Source organism: Lonchura striata, chromosome 2, assembly GCF_050655825.1.
Source record: "Lonchura striata isolate lonStrDom1 chromosome 2, ASM5065582v1, whole genome shotgun sequence".
Classification (NCBI taxonomy): domain Eukaryota; kingdom Metazoa; phylum Chordata; class Aves; order Passeriformes; family Estrildidae; genus Lonchura; species Lonchura striata.
This window is the reverse complement of record NC_140704.1, coordinates 21,705,420-21,728,178: the sequence shown is the minus strand read 5'-3', so window position 1 is coordinate 21,728,178 and position 22,759 is coordinate 21,705,420. Positions and strand designations below refer to the sequence as shown.

The window sequence follows — 22,759 nt, the reverse complement described above, 5'->3', positions numbered from 1 at the left end:
CTACTAGCTAATATGCATTGTAATTACTGTAGATGTAATAACGCTGTTATAAAAAACTGAAAAGTACTTTGCTTGGAAAATGCTAAATTTCTAAAAGGTTTGGACATATATTTCACTTCACCTTTAACTTCAGATATGTTTGGTGGTAGATGGAAAACTACCTTCGGTTTCTGTAGTTACATTCAATATGCTACCTAAATTAAAATCCAACACAAACACATCTTTTCATGCTTTCTTTTCCCATTCTGCTTCAATCAAGTTGTAAAACTACCTATTTTCTAAAAACTCCTCTCAGTATCACTGAGAAGATAGTTTTACCTTTCATCTAAATGGATTACTTTGCTGATCCTTTTTGTTTAGTTTAAGACTAAGTGTTAAAGTTTAACATCACTATCATAATAAAAGCCTTCAACTGTCAGTCTACCTACAATAAAAATCTGTGACTCCTAAGGAACAGAAAATTCATGTGAACTTCAAGCTCACAAACTAACAGCATTAGAGATACAGTGTATGTAACTACCAAGATTGGAGTTAATATATTTTCCTGCCTTTACTTAGATGGATGTATCACCAGTTGGCTGGTGATGAGCTTTGGTCCCATAGCCCCCACACAAAACTAATCTTTTACCTTCTGTTCCAATGCAAGCCGGTACTTCTGTTCTACCCTTTTGCATTTGTTGTACCAACTGTTTTCATCTGTGATGAAAGGAGGACCAATGTTCTCTGGAGTACTGCCTTCACTGCCACTACTGCCCAGCGTTCTTAGCTCTTCTTCATCACTGCTGATGCTGTCAGAACTGAAGAATCATACTTATTAGCCAAGTCAAAAGCTGTGCTTATAAAAATGCAAATTCTGGTTGAAATTGAAACATTGCATTTCTTACAAAGCTCTGCAAACAAAAAAAAATTGAAACATTGGGTATATGATGGATTACTAAACACAACTTGTATTTCAAGCTTTTGTTTCTACAGCCACCTAAAAATGGACAAAAATTTGCTTGCGGTCATTGCCAAGTTAGACAACTGTACGTGGGCTACTTTCCTTAGTACAAAGGGTAAACGCATTACAATATATTTTGCTTCTTAAGAAAAAAAAAAAAAGCAGAAACCCAAAAAAGTGGTTTTCATTACATCAAATCAAGATAAATCAGAATGTATATCTATGTTTATAGCAAAGATCCTGTGTCTGTTACTTCACAGAATGTATCTCCCTACACAGTAAGCAGACTCATTGTTAAAATATCTTCACATCTTCCAGAATCAACGCATGCTAGAGAATGCAGACATCTGTCACAAAGACAAGAATATATTTTAGTCTAGAAAAACAGAGGGGATGTCATCAATGCATATAAATATCTCAAAGGGAGATGTCAAGAGGATGCTGCCAAGCTCTTTTCAATGGCACCCAGTGACAGGAGGAACAGCAGTGGCAATAAACTAAACCACAGGAAGTTCCACCTCAACATGAAGCAGAATTTCTTTACATGGAAGGTGGCAAAGCACCGGCGCAGACTGCCCAGGGAAGTTGTGGAGTGTCTCTCTCTGCTCCAGGTGTCACCTGCTACAGGTGACACTGTCTTGGCAGGGGCTTCCAACACTAACAATTCTGTGATACTGATTTATCCCAGTGCCCGTATGAAAACTGTACCTTACAACTATATCTCCCCCTACATTAACAGAATTTGCTAGGTTTTTTTAAGTAATGATTTCCATAACCCCATGATCCTGCCATGCTACAAACTGAATCACAATTTGTCACTAACATCATGTCTTCAAGAGAGTAACAAGGACATTTCATGTTCAGTTGTACATATTCAGGACTATTCCTAACTGCTTCTCTCCTTTTGGTAAACATAATAACAGAAAACATGTCATTAATTTCCATGCTTTTTGGTGATGCCAAATTACTACTTGATTTATTAGACAGAGAGAATTCTTTTTATTATTAATCACAAGACTGATCAGAGGAGCAGGATGCAGCTAAAAAGTCAGTTTACATAGCCACTGGTTATGACTTTCTGTTATGTGCTAATGGTTTATATTGCCTATGTCATATCTTATATTTATCAGGGCATGTATTATTTTTATTTATAAATAACTACTTTTTACTAGTTATTGGTTATGCAGAAAAGGCCTAAGAGAAAAGACAGCTTAGTCTGGTGATCCTCAAAGTGATCATGCGGAATTTGTTTTCCACTGAACTTTTATTCTGAATCAAGGAAACAAAATTTTGATGACTCATATTTCATGAATCATGTAACAATTCCAACAGTGTGAAAGAAAGAAGTAGCCAAGTGTACAGGTTTGTACTTAGAGATAAATATCATTTTGCATATGAAATTAAAAATAAGAGGCCAAATAAACAGTAAAATTTTGCCAATTAAATATAATTTAAAAAAGCACAGTAAAGCTAAAAAGTACCTTTGAGTGAACTTCAAGTATGGTGTATAATCTATGACAGCTGGATAGCTTCCATCCAATCCCTCACCCTTAAGACAAAAACTGATAAAACAGAGCAAAAACAGTAAGTTTATTACAAGAAAATTAAATTACAGTGACAGTTGAATATTACCAACCTGAAACTTCAGTTTTTCTAATTTTTTGGTACTATAAACCCAAATTTTTAAATATTCACTTTTATTCTTAATAATACAGGGAGATGGCAAGATAATAACCAGAAAGCTAACTGAAGCAGCAGAAACAGAAGAATTATGGACAAGCTTGAAATTTTCCATATTTAACATCATTTAAAGGGTTTGCAGAGTGATTATATAACCATTCTACTAAGTAAAAAGTAATTTTCTCAGAAATATTTCAGGGTCTTTCTCCTTTCAGACATTTACAGGTGCTGAGGTGCACCAGGCTGAAGAACATAAATCAACCTAACTTTTGGAAAATATTCTTAAATGGCTGTAGCTTTATAAAGCTCTCATTTACACTGGATATTTTTTTACTGGAAATAAATTATTGAATTTTAACTATGTTTAATTATCACAGAAATGACAAAATTATCATGCTTTCACAAGGCTCATATTCCTCATTCCTCCTATCTCTGTTATTGACAAACAGATTCTAGTAAGTCACAGCTATTGCTAACTGAATTGCAAAGTGCCATTTTTGACAATGCAGTAATTTAAGTGCTAATTGGGAAGTACATCTAAATGGTTGCTGGTTTTTTTCCCCAAAATAAAAAGAAAAACAAACTAAGTTAAAAAGCACCCCCCAAGACTACAATTACGTAATTCCATATTGCTGTGAAGGGAGAGAAAAAAAAAAAAATCAGATGATGTTCTCACGCAAGCTCACTCATCTCCAGCCCAAACTCGTACTTACAGCTCCACATAGATAAGCTAGTCAACATTTATAAGAGACACTGAACTGAAAACAAATTTCATATACAACATGCAAAGAATGGATACAGCTTCTCAGCCATTCAAATCACAATACTATGAAGGCTCTTCTCAGTGGTTCCAAGCACTAGGACAAAAGGCACAGGGCAGAAACTGATGCACAGAAAATTACATTTAATATGAGGAAGAGCTTCTTTACAGTGCAGCTGACCATGCACTGGAACAGACTGTCCAGAGAGGTTGTGGAGTCCCTCACTGGAGACATTCAAGAGCCATCTGGACACAATCCTGTGCCATGTGCCCTAGGATAACCCTGCCTGAGCAGAGAAGTTGGATCAGACAACCCACTGTGGTCCCTCCCCACCTGAACCATTCTGTGATACGTGGCACAATAAAAATGCCCCTGTAGTACTAAGCTCCCATTTTACATAGAAAATTCATAGACTTTTAAAAGCTGCATTGACAAAATGCAAATGTCTTCAAGAGCCAACCAGCAGTCTGAATATCATTAACAGGTTCCTTTATATTACAAATCAGAGGACAGAGAAAGAGCAAGTAGTCATGCAACTACGCACTCATACTCTAGTATGTACCACCGAGGCTTTTGAGACAAACACAGTCAATTGATGATTATTTATGAGAGGATTTACATAATGCAGACCTAATCTTGCAATGCTTATTTATGTATGGCTGTAGTCCCTCCAAGTACAGGGTTAATACAGAAGCAGTTTAATTTCAGATTATGTAAAGCTTAAACTAATAATATCTGGTAAGATTTGAATTTTGCTGTAGACAAGGCTAGACTCTTATCATCCTGCAGCACACTTCGGTTCTTCCAGAACATATGTTGAGGATGTAGTTAAGCCATTCTAATGAAACAATGCTGGAAAAAGAAGCTATCCTGTGTTTTCACCCTCTCCCTTCTTATTTTTTTCCCTTTTTTTTAAAATGCAAACATGACATTCCCCTCCTTACACTGGTATTAGCACTTATCTGACTCCATGATAGTTCAGCAGCCATTAAGACTGCATTTATAGGTTGTTTCAAATTTTTTTTCTTTTCCCCACCTAGTTGCAGTTCCACAGCCAGTTGAACTAAATGCTCTTTACCACCAGAAGGGGAAAACACTGCTCGTTCCTTATTTGTTCCTTTTCTTCTCTAAGCATTATTCTCCCTCCCATAATTTCTGTCACTAATAGGCTTCTGTGAGGCTTCTGTGAATCAAACTAGCTAACAAAAAAAGAACTATCCAGTCCTATTACTCGGGATGCTTTTTTCATTTTTCAACAATTTGGCTGGTTCATAGAAGGGTCCAAGAAGCCTGGCACAGAGGTACATAAACAGCAGTAAATCTCTTGGCAACGGTCAATCACTCAATGCATTCTGTTTTCTGGCAGTTTATCTCCAATATTGGTTTGTGACAAGCATTAATGCTACTGCAAGGTAAATACTAACAGTGAATTGGCAGAAGAATGAAAAACAGTATTATCAGTCTCCTTTCCCTTGCACTGGATTATGAAACTCTCTACATATGGCTCTGCCCAAGGCTAAATTGGCCCAACCAGGCATATTAACAAGGTCTTGCACCAGCCAGGTTCTATCTTTTTACAGGCACTGTAATCTTTAGATATTGCTGATGGGTTTTTTAATATATGTATATATATAGACATGCCGTGTTGTTTTTTTTTTATTATCTAGGGTGTGCTTGCACTTTTGTTACCTCAAAACCACAGAATTAATCATATAGGAAAGCCCACAAAAGCCTGGCTACAAATTGCAAAGGTCAATTAATTTAAGCAGCTCAGCTGCAGGTAATTTTAACATAAATTAATATTAAATTGTCATTTTAGATTACATTTTTCAAATTTAGAAGTGATAAAGTTAAAGATTACCTTTTACACATGCAGTTCCAATGCTGTCCTCGAGTACCAGGACATAACCAACTATTTAATCACACAGCTTTCCTTACAGTCTAAAAATAACTTTAAAAGATGTCATGTCTATACACTTCATTTAATAGGTTTGAAATACCTTCAGCAATTATACTTCTTTCCTCTTAGGATTTTGATATCTGAAGAAACTACCCCATAATCATGCAGTTACATAAAAGCACGACTTGGTTCTTATCTAGAAGAGCCATTCAAGGTCTGTGTCTTGCCCTCTGCCTCAACCTAAGTTTTGTCTCTCAAACTACCATGGGAATTTAAGAATGTTTTCCATAATACATTGATTTGCAAGTACTTTTCCTGAGCATTTTGTTACGAAGAACACAAATACAGTACCTGAAATCAATGGCATTGAGTCCCAACAGCATGCCAGCAAGCATATTTGCTTCTTCACCAAGAACAATTGCTCCATCTTCATAAAACCTCCTTCAACAAAAAATAAATTAATTCAGCCATTTTTCATATTTAGCAAAAAACTGAAGAATTACAGTTTAAATTAAAACAATTAATGAACCCCAGAGGCATTCATATTTAGTTTCAAATAAAGCAGACTAATAGACTACATAGCACAAAACACCACAATCTTAAAACACAGAAGAATTTAGACATAAGCAAAAAGAATTTTCAATATTAGTCCTATGAACTAGTAGAACAGGATGGCTAAAATGCAAAAAAATTATGAAGGTATGTTATTTTTTACCTCTAAAAGGAAGAATTTGTGTCACGTACATAAAGAAGTAATGATTCCATCACATGAAAAGAAGCTCTCTCTTACAATTGTACTTGCAGGTTCTTTTAAAGTTTAACATTCAATTTTCATTCCTAGTAGCTGATATTTTTTAAAAAAATATTTTCACAAATCAGCTGTTTTTCAGGTAGTTTACCTTTTCTGAAAATACTGCATGCTGGGAAGATGCATGCTGGAAGGTCATCAGAATTCACCTGAGAATTACATATGGTAAGAGGGAAACCAAGATGTTCAGTACCAAAGACAAGGTTGAAATGTCACTAAGTGAGAACTGAGAAGCACAGTTCACCTTTACGTCCTAGCAATGAATTAGTGCAAGAATGTGCCAGATTACTGACTACAACCAGACAAGTACCAGCAATAATGCCCTACCAAAACTCCATCTGCTTTAAGAATTGCATGAATCTTGTGGATAGTTCAGAGAGCTCCAGTTGGCTGCATGGTGAACATCCAGAAAAGACATGTTTTGAGGCCCAGCTCCAGAAATTGAAATGTGTTATAATGCATGCTGTAAGAAGTCCCACTTTTGCAGCTTTGTAACAGACACCCATTCACTACAGAGAAATGAGTCATCCAAGACCTGGGATGTTCTCAGTAGAAGGAAGAAATCTGTAAGACTTCTCTCAGAAGACAGAGATTGTAGTCCTGATAGTGAGGCTAGGAAGTACAAACTCAGCTCTGTACTCTTTGACTTCAAGAAGGGCACTAGGAGGCTAAACTGGCTGAGTCAGAGCACTGAGCTAGAGGGATTCATCTGATTCAGCACAGTGACTCTTATTTGTGAACAAACAGCAGTGCTCCCAGTACATGCAGATTACCAGCTATTTCACTGGCATCTGTAAAATCACTGCCAGGTACCAATCTGCACTGAGTTCTTGTAAAACAGTGCCTAGGGAGAAATCACACAAAAAGGACAAGGCACACTTTCAATGGTGAGATGCAAAAGTTAGACTGACATTGCCAGGGTTAAAGACAGCTGCAGCAATCCAGCCAAACCAACAGCCCCCTTGGAAAACCCACAAATCTTCATTCAGTGCTATACACTTGACATCTCACAACACAACAGTCTGCTGTCATTTAAGAGTCTGACCAATTAGTTAGAAAAATAATTCTGTGTCCATGCTTAATCCAACCCCTCTTCCAAGTTTAATATGCACATGAGCACTAAGAATGTGCTGCTTCATTCAAGGACTACCTTCAGGCCCTTCAACACAACAGTGAGGTTTTAAAAAGAGCTATCAGCATGATAGATAATCTTGTGTTCTACATTCATATGTAACACAAGAAATTTATAGTTTATACTAATAATTATTCAATATGCATATAGTAAAATATATGACTTAAAATGCTAAAAAAATGATGCAAAGCATTAGCCAAAAATCAGATCAGTTATTAGGTATCTGAAATCCCACATGGGAAAGAAAATATGCCCATTGTTGCTAGGGGCTTTGAAATCCACACAACCAAAACCTGAAAATGTAATTTTTATTTCCATTAGATGTATTTTAAAATATTACTTCAAAAGAAACTTTGCACTTACTATGTTTGGAATGCAAGAGAAGTTGTTTCGAAAAGATATACCACTGAAAGAACATTCAAATATATTAAACATTAACATGTTCAAAAGAAAAAAGAATTTGAAATTGCTAATCAAGTAAGACCATTGTTATCCACTAACAAACTACACTATCAAAACAGGGACAAAGAATATACTACTTAACTACATAATTTGTGACCCTACTCTTCCTCATCTCCTCAGAAACCCATGTGACTTTTCAGTTTGAAGCAGTATTAATCAATCTTTTCCAGATTTTCTTTCTTGTCCACTGTAAATGCAAGCAAATCTGGGTAAGAAAACAGGTCTTGAAACTGCAATGAAATGGGATGTTTACCTGGCTGTGCTTCAAAATCAGCTTAATACTGGCAAACTATATGGAAATCTCTGGACAAAGAGTATTAAACAAATAATATGCTAAATGAACAGAAGTCCTTACAGGGAAAATTATTTTTGTTTTAAAGCCCATTCATTATGTCTAAACTTCCAGAGTTCAACACAAAGTACATGTTACAGATCCACTTGCATTCAGATGACTTCATGAAAAATCTCTAAGACATACTTGTTAGGAGATAAACTAGCATCTAATAATCAGAGTATCTACAACCAGTCCAAAACTGCAAGAGTATTCTCTATCACATATTCTCATCCCTGATTTTATCATTAGAAGTTAAAACAAGAATCTGTTATACATTTTTCTTATTATATCAGGAATTCCAGCTATGCCTGATTACTAATTCTGCTACTCTACAGCTCTCAAGAGGTTGCTGGAATTCTCTTCTTTTTTTCTTCATAAGAAGTTCTATAAGAATTATTTTTCATTGAGTCCTTATGCTTTCTATCAATTTTGAAATGAATACTACATCTATCCTTACTACACCACAATTTCAGATTTAGTTCCTACTTCAGAGAGGTTTTCTTTGCTTCTGACTTTTCAAGAATACCAGGCTTATTTCCACATTTTTTAAATCACAAAAAGATTTTCAATTTTGCAGTTTTACCCATACTAAAACCACATCCACACCAGCCTTTCACTAGGTTACAGGTCTTTCCTTAATGACATCCTTTACTGTACAAATCAAGTGCACCATTCACTCTCAAGTCCCTCATTTAAACAGCATTTACTAAAATATTGCAAAAATAAAATTCTTGTAGACCTGGTTGTTTTGAAGTCTCTCAGAGCTGTGGAAATGTATTCAGACAAATGTTTTTCCATAAGTGCTACTCTTATCCATGCTCGACCCTGCAAGACAAAACAGGTATCAAATATTTAAGCATTACAGAAAGACACAGTTTTACAATCTGAAAACTAATACCACTGGTTTACCTGAGTAAATGACTGATAAACAAAACTACCATTAAACAGAAACAGTTGCTAGGATGTACTTCTTTACAGCAATAATGAAAATAAAAAATGCATTCTTACAAAGACACAAAGTTTATTGTGAAATAAAGTTATCCAAAAATTTAAGGAGAGAGTGGAGGGTTTTTTCTTTAATTATATGCTCCAGCCTTTTGAAAAGCTCATGTATGTGGGAGGCAGCAGATCAGGTCAGAAAGCTTCACATTTTAAAATCAATGGTATTGGAAGCGTCCAGTTGTTTCCCCAGTAAAGTGGCAGAAACTTGTCCTTCAAAGTGATTCTCTGTATTCATTCAAATCTTTGAGGGATTTACATAAAAAAATGAGTTGTGCAATATTTTTTCCCCTCAGTAATAACATTATTATAGAACATGCACATAAAACACAGACGGGAAATCAAATCCAAGAGGCCTAAATCTTTTAGAGTCCAAATGCAAAACTTCACTCAAACAGTTCCATAACCAACAACAGTAACTTGAAAAAATAGCCCTTAGGAAAGCATGTTGTGCTGTGTTTGCAGGTCTGGCACACAGGATTGTGGTTTACAAGAGGGAGACATTTCAATGGATGCCACAGTTATGACTGTGCTTCTGTGAACACCAGGAACATTTCTTGTAAGCCATATAAACTTACAAACACTTAGGTAAGTAGTAAGATGCCTTTATGCTTAATATATTTGGTGCTTACTGGCATCTAATATCACTACAGACTGCTGAATATCACTACAGACATTCTACCAGAACCAACAGCAGATTATAATTTTACTTCAGGGTGACCTAACTGTGGCCTTCTAGGGAGCCTACAAGAAAGATGGAGAGAGACTTTTTACAAGAGCATGTAGTGACAGGACAACGGGAGTAGATTCAAGCTAAAAGAGAGTAGGAAGATGTCTCTGCCCACAGCAAGGGGATTGGAACTAGATGGTCTTCAAGATCTCTTTCAGCCCCAACCATTCTATGATTCTATTAAATGCTAAATGAAATTGCTTTCATAAATACTAACAGCACAGCAAAAAATTTAACATAGAAATTAAATTAAATCCCACTGAAATTAAAAGGACTTTTACCTGGATAGCTGCCTTTATGTTGCATTTATTTAGAATGTGACTGAAGTCAAGAAACTGATGATGCTGCTTAGTTATGGACTAAAGCCTACGTATCTCTAGTGAAAGCAGAGCCAACTAGCACTGGCAAATCCTTGCTGACAGATTCCAGGCTGAGGAATTATTATTTGGACCACCAGTCAAACTGATGCACATGATTGGTATTTGTGTCAACATGCTTGCTGTCTTTTCATATCCAGATATTCAAAATACTCCCCTATAAAATGAACACTGTTCTCCACACTCACTGCACAAATTACTCACTGCACAAATTAGGTTGTCTGTCTACTGTTTGGGATAAAGCATTCCACAGAGTAATAGGAAGTTTTTATTTATTTATAAAAATATTTCATAAAATAGACTTGCATAATCTTATCTACTGAATTTAAATATTCATATCTATTAAAAATATCAGAATTCAGAAAGACCTATAAAATAAATCTTAAGAGCTGATCACACCTATTCTATCTGTGCATAAATTCAACATGAAGTAAAATGACTAGAAGGGGAAAGAAAAAAAAAATCACCCAATTTCTACAATTTCACTATTTCTTAGGCATGTCCACAAGAATTTAACTTCCCTTAAAAAACTGTGTTTTCAAAATATTACGTAAAGTAAAAAACCCGAGGACAATCCTTTCATAACATAACACAATCACTGAATTGAGAATTTTTCATACTGAGAAAGCAATCTTAAAGAAAACACATTTCAAGTTAAAAGTGGGGGCTTAAAAGTGGGGGCTTTTAAAAGCAAATACTTACCAGTATAATACATAAATTTAAAAAAATATTTCGAACAATGAAAAGATGTGTAGAGCAAGCTAAGTACTATGGTTTTTTACGGGTACAGAAATGTCATAGCAATGCAGTAAGAGTCACTTTAGCCTTTCTCCTCCCTACCTTAGCTCTAGAAGAACTGACATTCTCCATGTTCTCAATGCTGCAGATGCAATTGTGTGAGACCTTTCGGCATGCTACGCGAATGTAGTCCCAGAAACTACGAGGGCTTTCATAGCCGAACCAGGTGATCTGACCTTAAATCAAAATACAAGATACATCAAGATCTGCTCTGCTAATTGGAGACAAATGTAATTAAATACTCCCCGACATGCTGCCTTTACTGAATGGATTTTCTACAAACAAGTCCATGAATTCCAACTGAAAACTGACTCATAGATGTAAAAAAAGTTGCATTATGCAGCTCTCCCTGTTTTGAAAGTGATGCACAAAGAGAAGTTTAGGGCAGGCTCTGTGTATATATGTGTACTTTCTTGGGCTTTTTCTTGTTACTATGCTAAAATAATACTCACAAGTCCTTCACAGAATTCTTCCATCACAACAGAGCACAAACTTGTGACTTAAAAATATGAGGCAAGAAGTATTTATGCTATTTCTATAGGCAGCATATACATTTCACTAACACAATCAAGTAGAGAGATTGTTATTCTTAAAAATATTATATAATTAAAAATATAAAATACCACTTTGCTTTGGTAGTGTTATCTTTATTTCAGGAACAGATTGTATTCTTTCAAAATGTACTTCGATTTGAAGAGAAACTGATGCATAAGCAAAAAAGTTTTGCAATCACAATTTCTTTTGCGTATACAGAGAACATTCCCTCAGAAGCTGAGAGAAAATAATAGAGGAGATCATTACCTCTTCTGGAACTACAACCAAAATCCTTCACATTTTTTTCCAGTTTGCAATGTATTGCACTTAGAAAACAAAAGGCAAAACTACATAGCACTTGCAACATCTCCATGTACATTTCAGCAGCAGCACAACAGCTCAACCCGTTTTTCAGAGGAAGCAGCAAGCACAGTCCTCACTTTGGACATACCTGCAAACAGGTATGGAACAAGTAAGGTTAATATTGCCCTCTGGTGACTGCCAGCACCGCTGTGTGCAAGAACTTGTCCCCATACAAAATGAGCTCTTTTTAAGCTAATTTTTTCTTATTTCAAGTCTTGAATTGCACTTATGAAACTTTACTAATGCATGTGAAAGACTTCTAACGCTTTTTCTGTAGCAAGCTCAGATTTTAAGAAAACATATATTAAAGGGATACTGCAAATCATACATACTGCAAGTAAAATTCAAAATACGCATTTTTATCTGACATGACTAGGCTTAGCTTCAAGCATAGCCAAAGTAGTGTCAAAGATCTATCCCCTATGAGCTAAAGAAATTCAAGTGGCAGGTTCTTCTCCTAGAGGTGCACGATTTTGTGGTCCATCTGCTTCCTTCACCAAAGATATATTTATTAAATTCAAAGCATGATAAAGGACTTTTAAAAATACAAAAAAAAGGCATAAGCAGGAAGAATTAATACAGCTTGCTCAAATTCTCATCCTTAGGGCAATTCAGATTGCTTTTAATGTCAACAGTGGCCTATTCCTGACTGATACTTGTTGGCAGTACATGCAGCTGTAAGGTAGTGCCATAGCTTATTATGTTATCTTTTGGGAACTATTTTGGTGTCATATGTGCCAAGCCTTCTGTATCACATGAACAGATACATTAAAGCAGCATTTATAGACCTCTGTTGTGTGATCTAATTTGCTTCTGCCAATCAATCTCATTTTACTACTAAGCAAATACTTATACATAAAATATTCTTAAAAATATGAGCAGCTGGGCTAAAAAAAGCACATTCATGGGGGAAGCCATCAGTTTTCTGCCTGTGCAACTTCTCGGTCTGGCTCACTACCGCGTGAACACCACACAACCACAAAAGGTTAAGTGCAAAGTCTAAGTTGGGCAGTAAAGTGGGAAATAAAACTGCAAACTGCACTGAGTTTAAGAAACATCATGGACATTTTCACTACAACTGGACAATGTCATGAGTAATCTGTGACAGCCCTACTTTGAGCAAGAGGTTGGATTGGATGACATTCTAAAAACTTTCCAAAATTTAATTATTCAATAAGAGTGAATATAAAAAAATCAAATCAACAAAACCACTCATGGTGGTTAAATAAAAAAATGCTATTTCATGACCCTTTTGCTACCAGGAGCATCAGATTGGGTACCTACCAAAAATCCATTTTACATGGTCCTTGTGTTTCTACAACAGCCATTTTTTCCAGAACACCTAAGATAAGGCTTGGACAACTACTATTACAGAATTTTTTATTGCAGTGGTTTTAGAAGAAGTGCAAAATTCTAATCCCTGTAGCTGAATTCTTTTCCCTTTAAAATAACCATCCTTCTTCCTGCCATTTTGGGTTTGGGTTTTTGTTGTCTGGATCCTAATCAAGTATGAAACCAATAAACAGAAACAGTCACTATATTCCATCAAGACTATGCTTTGCTCCTTAAAAATACATTAAATATAATGACAGAAGAGTTACCAGTAAAAGTTTTCTAATAAAAGCAAACTTCATACTTTATAACATAAAGTAAGTGGGGTTTTTTTTCTTTTTTTTTTCTTCTTTCCTCAGAAAGAACTGTGGTTTGTCATGGCCTTAAAGTAATATACTTAAACTCTCAAATCTGGATCATCCGTTTAGCTACATTGCCATGAGATTATCCTGACAGCTTCAATACAATGAAGCTCTTTATCTAAGTATACATTCAGAATACATTAGTCAATTCCATCAATAAAATACAATTTCTTTCAAGTCCCAAGTTGTAGAATACATACCCTCTTAAAATTTTAAGTGCCATAGTACATTTCTTATCTCAATTTTTGGTTTATTATTTTAAAATCTTTAAAAATTACAAGCAGTCAACTAGCTTATTATCAAAACATTCTCAGTTTGCAACGCAATCCACAAGTTCCTGCCTTTTTCTGTAATTTTAACTCTGCAAACTTAGAAAACTATACTAGCAATTACAAGGGGAAGACTGGAACAAAAATTTAGCTATTTGAATTTCTCAGTTTCTTACTTGAAATTATTTTTTACTTGCAAATTCCATTTGCCAGCTTGTCAAGGCTTCTTCTCTGTACTGCCTGTCCTGAATAAAAGACTGCAAAGCAAAAGAAAGCTGACAAAAAAAAAAAAAAATTTACAATTACTTTTGCACAAATATTGCTGAAACTGGAGGAGGAGGAGAAGGAGAAAAGAGAGCAATTTCCCTGCAGAGTCAAGCTGCTAAGTACCCATAATCAGTCCAAAAATTTTTGTCACAATGTGACAAACCCTGTGTTTCTACCATACTGTGCACCATTTTTTACCTCCTCTGACAGAACCACAGCAGGTAGTAATTGTGCTATTCAAATGTCAGCCTACACACAGTATTGTTCACAAAGCTTGGTTATGAATATTAAAAAGTATGAAAATGAGTAGATTGTCATATTACACATCTATATTTAGATGATTATGATGTTTTTCATAATCCTGAAATCATTTCAGAAACTGTATACAGAACTGAGAGAAGACTTTTCCAAGGTCCTCTGCTAGTGGCTGTTACTGCTAAAGCACACTCTGTTCTCTGAGCAAAACAGTTTCCTCTAGAACAGTTGGAAAATGCAAGCAGACATTACCTGCAACTAGAACACCTGACTTGATACAAGAAGAAATCAACAACTGACCTTTCTCAAAAGTAATCTGTTTCAGGACATTCCAGCAGAAAAAACAGCTTCCCTAAAGGGGTGGGGCAATAGAATGGATGGACCTAAAAACAGTATCTGGAAAAGAAGGCAACAAAAGGAAGGGAGGAAGAAATGGGAGCAGCACCAGATATGCTCTGTAGCTCCTACTGAAGCAGATAATATAACTGTCTTTTAGACTCTTAGGACATAGCCTTATCATAAAGCAGAAAAGCAGACAGAGCTTAGCACCATGGCAACATTCACTTGCTTAATTACCAGCCCAGAAGGCTTCCAACAAGATCATTGGAAACAGGTTTCACAGAAATACTTGCTTTCACTTTTCCATAGTAATGCAGAGAATCAGGAAGGTAACAGCAATAGGACAGACACACAAAGAAAGCCATTGCTTTCATTCAGCATTGTCTGTACAGATGCACATTGCTTTTGTATAAACAAATTCTCATGCCAAAATCATCACCAATAAGGAAGTTAATTAGCATACCTTTCAGTCGATGACTTAGAATTTGTTCCAGAATGGCTGCAAAATTATTAAATTCAGGGGAAGTATCATCGATAGTTTCAAAACAGGAACGGTCAATCAGAGTCTTGACTGAAAACCTAGAGCAAAAAATATGGGACAATCATAAATTGTATGAATAATTAGTGGTTCTCTATAGCAGGGCCATAACTTGTATAAACCAAAAGAGCAAGGAACCAGAATCCACCTTGATGATATCAAGTTCAGTGACATCAACAGGCACACACAGAATGTTCAGATACAGCATGTAAGTGCAATTGGTATTGCTGGTTTTAGGCATAAATCCTTAAAAACAGAGAGAAAACAAAAATCCCCACCCTTTCCACACAGAAATGAGTCAATTATTTTTCTCTTTTCTAAACTATTTTAATGCAGTTGAAGAAAAACAAGCACTCAAAAGCATCCAACATCAGTTTCTCTTTGTAATCCTAAACATAAACATTTTTTGCTTGACATTTTGTCAGTGCTCCTTTTATTCACAAAATCCATGTCCAATAATCAGAAATACAAACTTTATCCTATTATGAGAACACTTTAATCTCATCTAATGCAAAAATAATCTAGACATATTATAAAACAATTAATTTTTATGCATTATTAACTCTGCATTCACTTAGGCTGATTTCCCTGTGAATGGGGGTAATCCTTATTCAGCACTATATTATTTCATTATTATGTTAGAAAAGCTTTCAATTTCAATGATCCAACATTTAAAATTGGAAAGGCTGAATCAACTCACTGTAAAATGCAGACAAGATGCAATTACTCAGCTGGCCAGCTTGCTGTGTTTAGTTACTCCTACATTTATACAAACTTTTATTCTTATTCACAGGATAGTTTAAACCTCAACAAATGTGACAAAAGACTTATTTTTCTTCTACCTTCATAATTTTTATCATTATCCATTACTTTCCTTTCTTCAACTTGTTCTTCCAGTTTCAAGTTTCAAGAAAAATTTCTTAAAAGTAGTAAATGCTTCAGATTCATTATGCTTTTTTGCAACAATCTTATTTGTATTAACAGAGCCATACTGCAGCCTGAGGAGATAGTTTTCACAACACTCAAATGTCAACAGTACCACCTCAAGATGTTCTCACTCTGCCTGCTCCTCCCAGATCCTACACCTGAGCGAGTGCTGGCTTCCTCAGTTTTGCCAGTTCTACTTTTTATGGTGCTCATTATGAACTGTTCTAGATTTTCAGTCCTGGAAAGAAGGGAAGAAGTGACTCTTAAATATGGATACATTCATAAAAAATATCCTTTACAGCATCTCAACAAAAGCACTTCTGTGGCACAGTTGCAGAAGCAGCACAGCATTATAGGCATGGGCTGGAATGAAGCTCCTTACACTGGTACTATTTTGAAATGCTCTGTACTACAGATGTAACTGTCTCTTTAGTGGAGTCAGCACAGCCTTCTGATGCACAAAACTAATGTGCTCAAACTGAATTGGCACACAGCTCAAGAGTTTCCACTCAATTATATGTTTTACTCAGTAAACTTCTGAATAAAGACTCCCTATTTTACCTTTCCTGCAGGCTTCTATTGCTGTAGTGTTTTTTGCAGAACAAGAATTAGGAGTGAATTAGGGTGGAGGAGGAAGCTTCTCCTGCAGTGCCAAATTATGACTTAGTTTTGAACTACTCCATATTTTAAACCAATTTTGAGTAAGTGAGAGACATTCATGCCCACCAGTCAACTGCTATTAACTCTTCTAATGGCAGAACTTATTGCTTCCTCAAAGCTATATCAGAGTTGAGAAATTTTTGATTAAGAAAAAACCCTTCATTTTGAAAAACAAATGCCTATAGCAATGCCATGACTAAGCTAATATTAACTGTAACAGGATGAGTCCTCCCACACCATGCAGGTCTGAAAAAGATACAGTGCAGCACATCACTCACAGATCCATACACAAGATAGACAGTGAGTTAGCAGTGTGATGTAATGCCCTGTATACAGGAATATCATCATAAAACTCATAAGATAGGATCATCCATAAAATGCAAAATCAAGTAGAGTACAATATAAAGCTACGTCTATTTTTCCTGTATTTAATGTCATACTTGAAAGTTCACTACTTAATGTTGTATCGAGTACCTATTCAAAAATAGAGATATATTCAAGAAGAAACACTTAAGAGCAATTTCACAACACTTCTAAAAATCAGAGATAAGCTTTATTTTCTTTTTATTTTTAAAGCATTCTGCAACACAACTGAAGAAAAAAATATCTAGCATTTAAGGAAACAAAAATGTTTTATATACCTAGGGTCTGATTATAAAATACAGTCTAAGAGCTCATCATCCAAATAATGTTCTTTTTAAGTGCTCCTATTACTGCCATAATGTCAGAAATGTTAATTTTCACATGTCTACCCTTTCACCAAAAAACTAAACCTTTATAGTAAAGTTGGGTTACATTTGCTTTTAGGAGAACTTACAGGGAGTGCAAGTATGTACTTACTTCTATAATCCAGGAAGATAACAGCACTACCAAGCAAAATTTGTTTCACTAGAAATATTCTTTTGATATTTAAAAAAATACTCTTAGGCAAATACTTGTGTGTTATCTTTTTTTCTCCAAATACTACAAAGAGGCAAACATATATTTAAGCGCAAGTTTAAAGTCATGAGTGCGTTCTGCATATTAGATATTCACACTTCACCATGTTTACCATGTATACTGGAAAAAGGATTAAGGGTATATAGAAGTTATGCCTTTGAAAATAAGTTATACTGTAACTAAGTTATACTGTACACTAAGTAAGCAATTCTCCTCCATCATTGAAGTGGTTTCCAGTGTATGGGGCCCCAGACCAGAAATTCTACGCTCTTGCACAATTATGTGGAGCCACACGGAGACTGAAAATCAAGAAACAAAAGGTCAGGTCTGAAGAACACAAGAGCTATGAAGAAAAAAGGTCCAAATAGCTAGAGCTGTTCCCTTGGCTCCCTGTATTGCTCCCATCTTCACAGAATCTCCAAGGTGGGAAAGGACCTCTATGATCATGGAGTCCAATCGTTAACAGTGCCAAGTCCATGCTAAACCATGTCCCCAAGTGCCACATCCACACTTTTTTGGAACGCTTCCAGGCATGGTGATCCTACCACTTCCCTGGGCACTCTGTTCCAATGGCTGACCACTCCTTCCACCAAGAAATTTCACTGAATACCCAATCTAAACCTCCCTTGTGCAACCTGAGGCTTTTTCAACTCATCCTGTCACTTGCTACCTGGGCAAAGAGCCCAAGCACCGCCTCACTCCATCTCTTCTCCACTGGGCTGCCACAGCAGCACTGCACCCCAGAGCAGCAGTCTGCTTACAACCAGAGGTTAACTTCCAAGTGGACTGTAAGAGCAGATGAGTAATGTAGCTTCTGTTGTTATTATACCAGTTGCTTCAAGACTTTTTTTTTTTAAAAAAAGTATTTTATCCAACACTTCCCATTGTGTTACTGCAACAACTTTTACTCCCTGACTTCTGTTAATTTTTTTTTTTCTACAATAACTGCCATTAGAGAGATTCCAATATCAATGTTGCTAAATGACCTTTAACAAACTCTGATGATTTGGATTATTACATAATTTTCTGTCACAAATACATTCTTGCTTGAGCCAAAATGAAGATGTAGAAAGAGTAGCATTCTCCCAACCTTAACAAAACCTTACGAATTATGTAAAATGGAGACATTCTTGAATAAGAAAGACTTAAACCAATCCTTTTAGGGTAGGTTGTTCCACTGTTTTGCAAGATGGGCAAGAAGTCTCCCAGATTTCTTAACTAACTCCAAACCAAAGCCAAATAAGCCCCATAGGCTTATTTCCGAAAGAGCAACAAGTCTCTCACCAAAAAGCAAAAAAGTGGGAAATCAGACTGATGTATTAATCTGTCCCTTTTCCTTGTTGGATTCTGCATTTTTAAGTTTTCAAATGACTGAAAGGATTTTCTCATGATTATTTAGCTTGCAATTTGGGAAGTGTCATTAAAACACTATTTTAAAGAATTCAAATGATTATTACAGAATAATCCCTAAGATTATAATACAATATGCCTTATGCTAAACATGGCAATCATGAAACCAGACAGTTAAGTTAGGAGACAATGTCACTGCAACAGATCTTACATGTATTAGCAAAATCACCGTTTTAAAAGCGTATTTCCTAATAGTTGTTCGAGTCTGTGCTAACAGAAATTCTGGGTTTCAGCTATGAACATCACTTCTGACACCTGTCTCAGTTGTTCTGTATCTATACGGATCTTTGATCCATGAATCTTATCAAAGACTACATTAAAACAAGTGGAAAAATAAAACCTGTTCCTTCCAAAACTGTAAATATAAGAAACTACCCACATCTGCAGGAGGAGTTAGACATCATCACTGTAAGAAGAGATTAAAACCTTAACATGTGGTAAAGCTATTAAGTAAAAATATGCTAAATTGAAGCTTTGACAAAAACAATTCATTAAATTATCAAAGACTGTTAACAGATGGTAACTCAGATGAGTATTTTCCTTGTGATCTTTCCCCTTCACTGGGGAACAGCCCATACCATCCAAATTTGATTGAATCAATTGACTGGAGCTATTTTTTACCAGAACAATTTCTTATTTTCAGAGAATTCTGATAGGAAAGGATATTTTACTCTTTTCAATACAAACTTGGTTATTCCTAACAAATAACATTTTTCTATAAAAGAAAATGTGCAATAACTACAGTAAAGCACAGACATATTTTAAACATTTACTCTTACACTGGCAAAACAAAAATATAAATCAATGTACATACATCATAATAATGCAAATCCTTCCTCCTCAACATTCTCTCCAAATTTTAATGTGTATTCACAAACGAAGAACTTTAGGTTTTGTGAAGAAAAGCAAAATTAAGTCTCTTTCCTGGAAATAATAAAAATACACCTCAAGCAGTTTCTGCAGCAGCTCTTTGTTTTATATGTGTTTAAGTGAATTCCCTCAGATTTCTAAGCATTTTTAAATATATTACACCATCACTTCAACTTCAGGACAAGGACATCAAATAAACCAAAAAAACCAATGTAACAGCACAGAGCACAGAAAAGTTCTTCTCAAGTGGGAGGCAGAAAAAAACCCCAAGTTCTATAGAATACAATATATTCCTTTAAAAAGGACTGTTTATATCCTGTACAATTGTGTGATTACTTGATAAAAACAGTGTTTTCCAGAGCACATGGACTGGCAATATCTGCAACAACAGTGAAAATTTCTATTTCTATTTCTATTATTTAAGCTACTTCAGCAGGTTTGATAAAAAACTTTGTTTAAATTTTTTTTGTTGTGTATCTTTTTCACGGGTAGGAGCAGAGATAAGCATACAAGCCCAGGAAAAGACAGAATAGTACTGATGCTACTCAAACACATATACTATGATTTGAAGGAATACTGAAGCAAATTCATGATATGAATGATAAAGTCACACTTTGTAAAACCTGCTAACAGTATACCATAAAAGAAAAAAAAAAATAGGAAATACGACCGTGTATGGGTTTTTAAAAATCCTGCTGCAGCATTAAGTGATGATGGTACAAAATCATCTAATAGTTGTCCTGTCACTTTAGTAAAGATTTGCAGGAACTAAAACTATATCATAACCCTCATGAATCTGTTGAGCTATTATTCGAATTACTTTAGTAACTTCAAAATTGAGCAACTGAAACAAACGACCGAATGGAGCCATTGCTACCAGCACATCCATGTATTAAAAGTTTGCCATGACGTTACTGCTGCACACCTGGAAATGCTGCATGAATTCCACACTGACAGCAGTGGAAACGCTTAAATGGAACGTCATAGATCTGCTACTAAGCTTGCGTAAGCTCAGCACTAAGATCCTTTAAAATAAAATAAAATTAAAAAAAAAAAAAAACGAGAGAAAGAAAATTTGAATACAGTAGCTCTAGTACTGCAGATTTCCTGATCTAGATTTCGTAGATAAAAATATCCCGGAGCGCAGCCTCTCCGGGATGGTCCTGCGGCACCGGCGCGCTCGCAGGAGGAGCACACGGGCAGCGGCCCGAAGCTCTTCCCCCGGACCCATCCCATTAACTCCAAAGCTCACCGCACGAACTCCGGCCCGGGCCCGCGGCAGAGGAAGGGCAGCTGCAGAGCTGTGCCCGCACGAGTCCAGCGCTCATCCTGCCCTGCCCGGCTCCCGCGCCGCCGAGAGCGCAAGCACGGTGCGGGGAGCAAACCCGCCAGTCCCCCGCTTCCAGAGAGGCCGTTCGACGCCCCGCAGCAGCGGCATGCCCGGTGAGCCCCTGCCCCCGCCAGTGCTCCCGGGAGCTGAGTCAGGATGGATGGAGGAGGCTGCTCTGCCCCCGCGGGAGCCGGCACCGGCCCCCCTGCCCCGGACAGGGCTGCGGCGGGGCCGACCCCGCGCTGCTGCCCCCGGCCCACCTGTGCGGAGCGGGGGCGGGACGGGCCCCGCGGGCCCCGGCCCGGGGCTCACCTGCACACCGTGATCAAGTTCCGCCTCTCCACCGCGGCGTTGCGGGACGGGACGCTCTTCCTGCGGGCGGAGACGTTGAGGCCCCCTAAGCCGAGGGACGCCATCTCCGCTGGGCAGGGCAGGTGGAGCCGCCGGGGCTGGCGCGGAGCCTTTGTTCCCGGCCTCCCGCTCTCCAGGATGCTGCGCCTGCCGCCGCCGCCGCACGCGGACGAGAAGGAAGCGGATGAGGAGGCCCCCGTGCTCCTCCCGCTGCCGGTCCCGGCGCGCCCGCGGCAGCGGCGGGTCGGGCGCGGATGCGCGGGGCGCCCGCGGCGGGGGCGGCTCGGCCCCCCCGCTCCCGGCAGCCGGGCGGCCACGGCGCCGCAGAGCGCCGGCGCCGCCAGCCAATCAGCGCGCGGGGCCGCGCCGCCGGCGGCGCGCGCCTCCCGCGGGAGCCGCGCCTGAGGCCGGAGCCCCGGAGGACCCTGCGGCTCTCCGAGCGTCCGTAAAGTTGCGGTCTTCCTTTGATTGTTACCAGTTCTGCCCCTTCTGAGCCCTTTGGCGATGTGGGAACTTCCCTGGCTGTAGCTTTCTGAGTTTCAAATGCTGTCAGCCGTTCATTTGGATCATATAATCACAAGGTTGGAAAAAACCTCTGAGACCGACGAGTCCGACCTTTCACTGAGCACCGCTATGTCAGCTAGGTGCCGCTAAGTGCCACATCGGTTCCTGAGCGCCTCCAGGTCATGACTCCATCACCTCCCTGGGCTCTGTTGCAGTGCTGGACAATGCTTCATGAAATAGATCAGCTTTACAGCTTGTGGGAATGCACTTTGCCACCAAACTGCAGGTGACCCAGCTCTTAACTAAGGCGTGCTTGGAAGAGCCCTGGCTGTAGCGCTTTGCCTTGGCATCACGATACAGAATTGCATGACGTTCATGTCACTGGAAGACGGGAAGACAAAGCACTGCATGTTATAAATTGTGACACGGCAATTTGAAGTGTCTTAATTCAATAAAGCAATTTTATTTAAAATTAGCAAGCGAGTAAGGCAGGCAAAATTCAGCGCTGGGCGGCCGGGGAGTCTCCTGCTCCACCAACGGCGCGCAAAAATGTTCTGTCCCAACCTTCCTTTTATCCCCCCCCCTTCT

General features: G+C 37.7%; 1 protein-coding gene across 2 annotated transcripts in view; it reads right to left on the bottom strand.

Annotated features, from left to right (window-relative positions):
* The window catches only part of RUNDC3B (RUN domain containing 3B), a 44,823-nt gene extending 22,874 nt beyond the window's left edge, over positions 1 to 21,949 (bottom strand). The window contains exons 1-8 of one of the 2 annotated variants that reach the window (XM_085566395.1): positions 21,629 to 21,949; positions 15,106 to 15,221; positions 10,964 to 11,097; positions 8,757 to 8,842; positions 6,417 to 6,479; positions 5,633 to 5,722; positions 2,422 to 2,502; positions 629 to 797 (exon numbers count right to left, since the gene is read on the bottom strand). In XM_085566395.1, coding sequence (XP_085422521.1) covers positions 629 to 797; positions 2,422 to 2,502; positions 5,633 to 5,722; positions 6,417 to 6,479; positions 8,757 to 8,842; positions 10,964 to 11,097; positions 15,106 to 15,221; positions 21,629 to 21,732 — 843 coding nt within the window. In that variant the 5' untranslated portion in view covers positions 21,733 to 21,949. The remainder of the gene's footprint in view (positions 1 to 628; positions 798 to 2,421; positions 2,503 to 5,632; positions 5,723 to 6,416; positions 6,480 to 8,756; positions 8,843 to 10,963; positions 11,098 to 15,105; positions 15,222 to 21,628) is intronic. The other variant, XM_021551740.3, reaches the window with a different exon arrangement.
* Between the last annotated feature and the right edge of the window lie 810 nt (positions 21,950 to 22,759).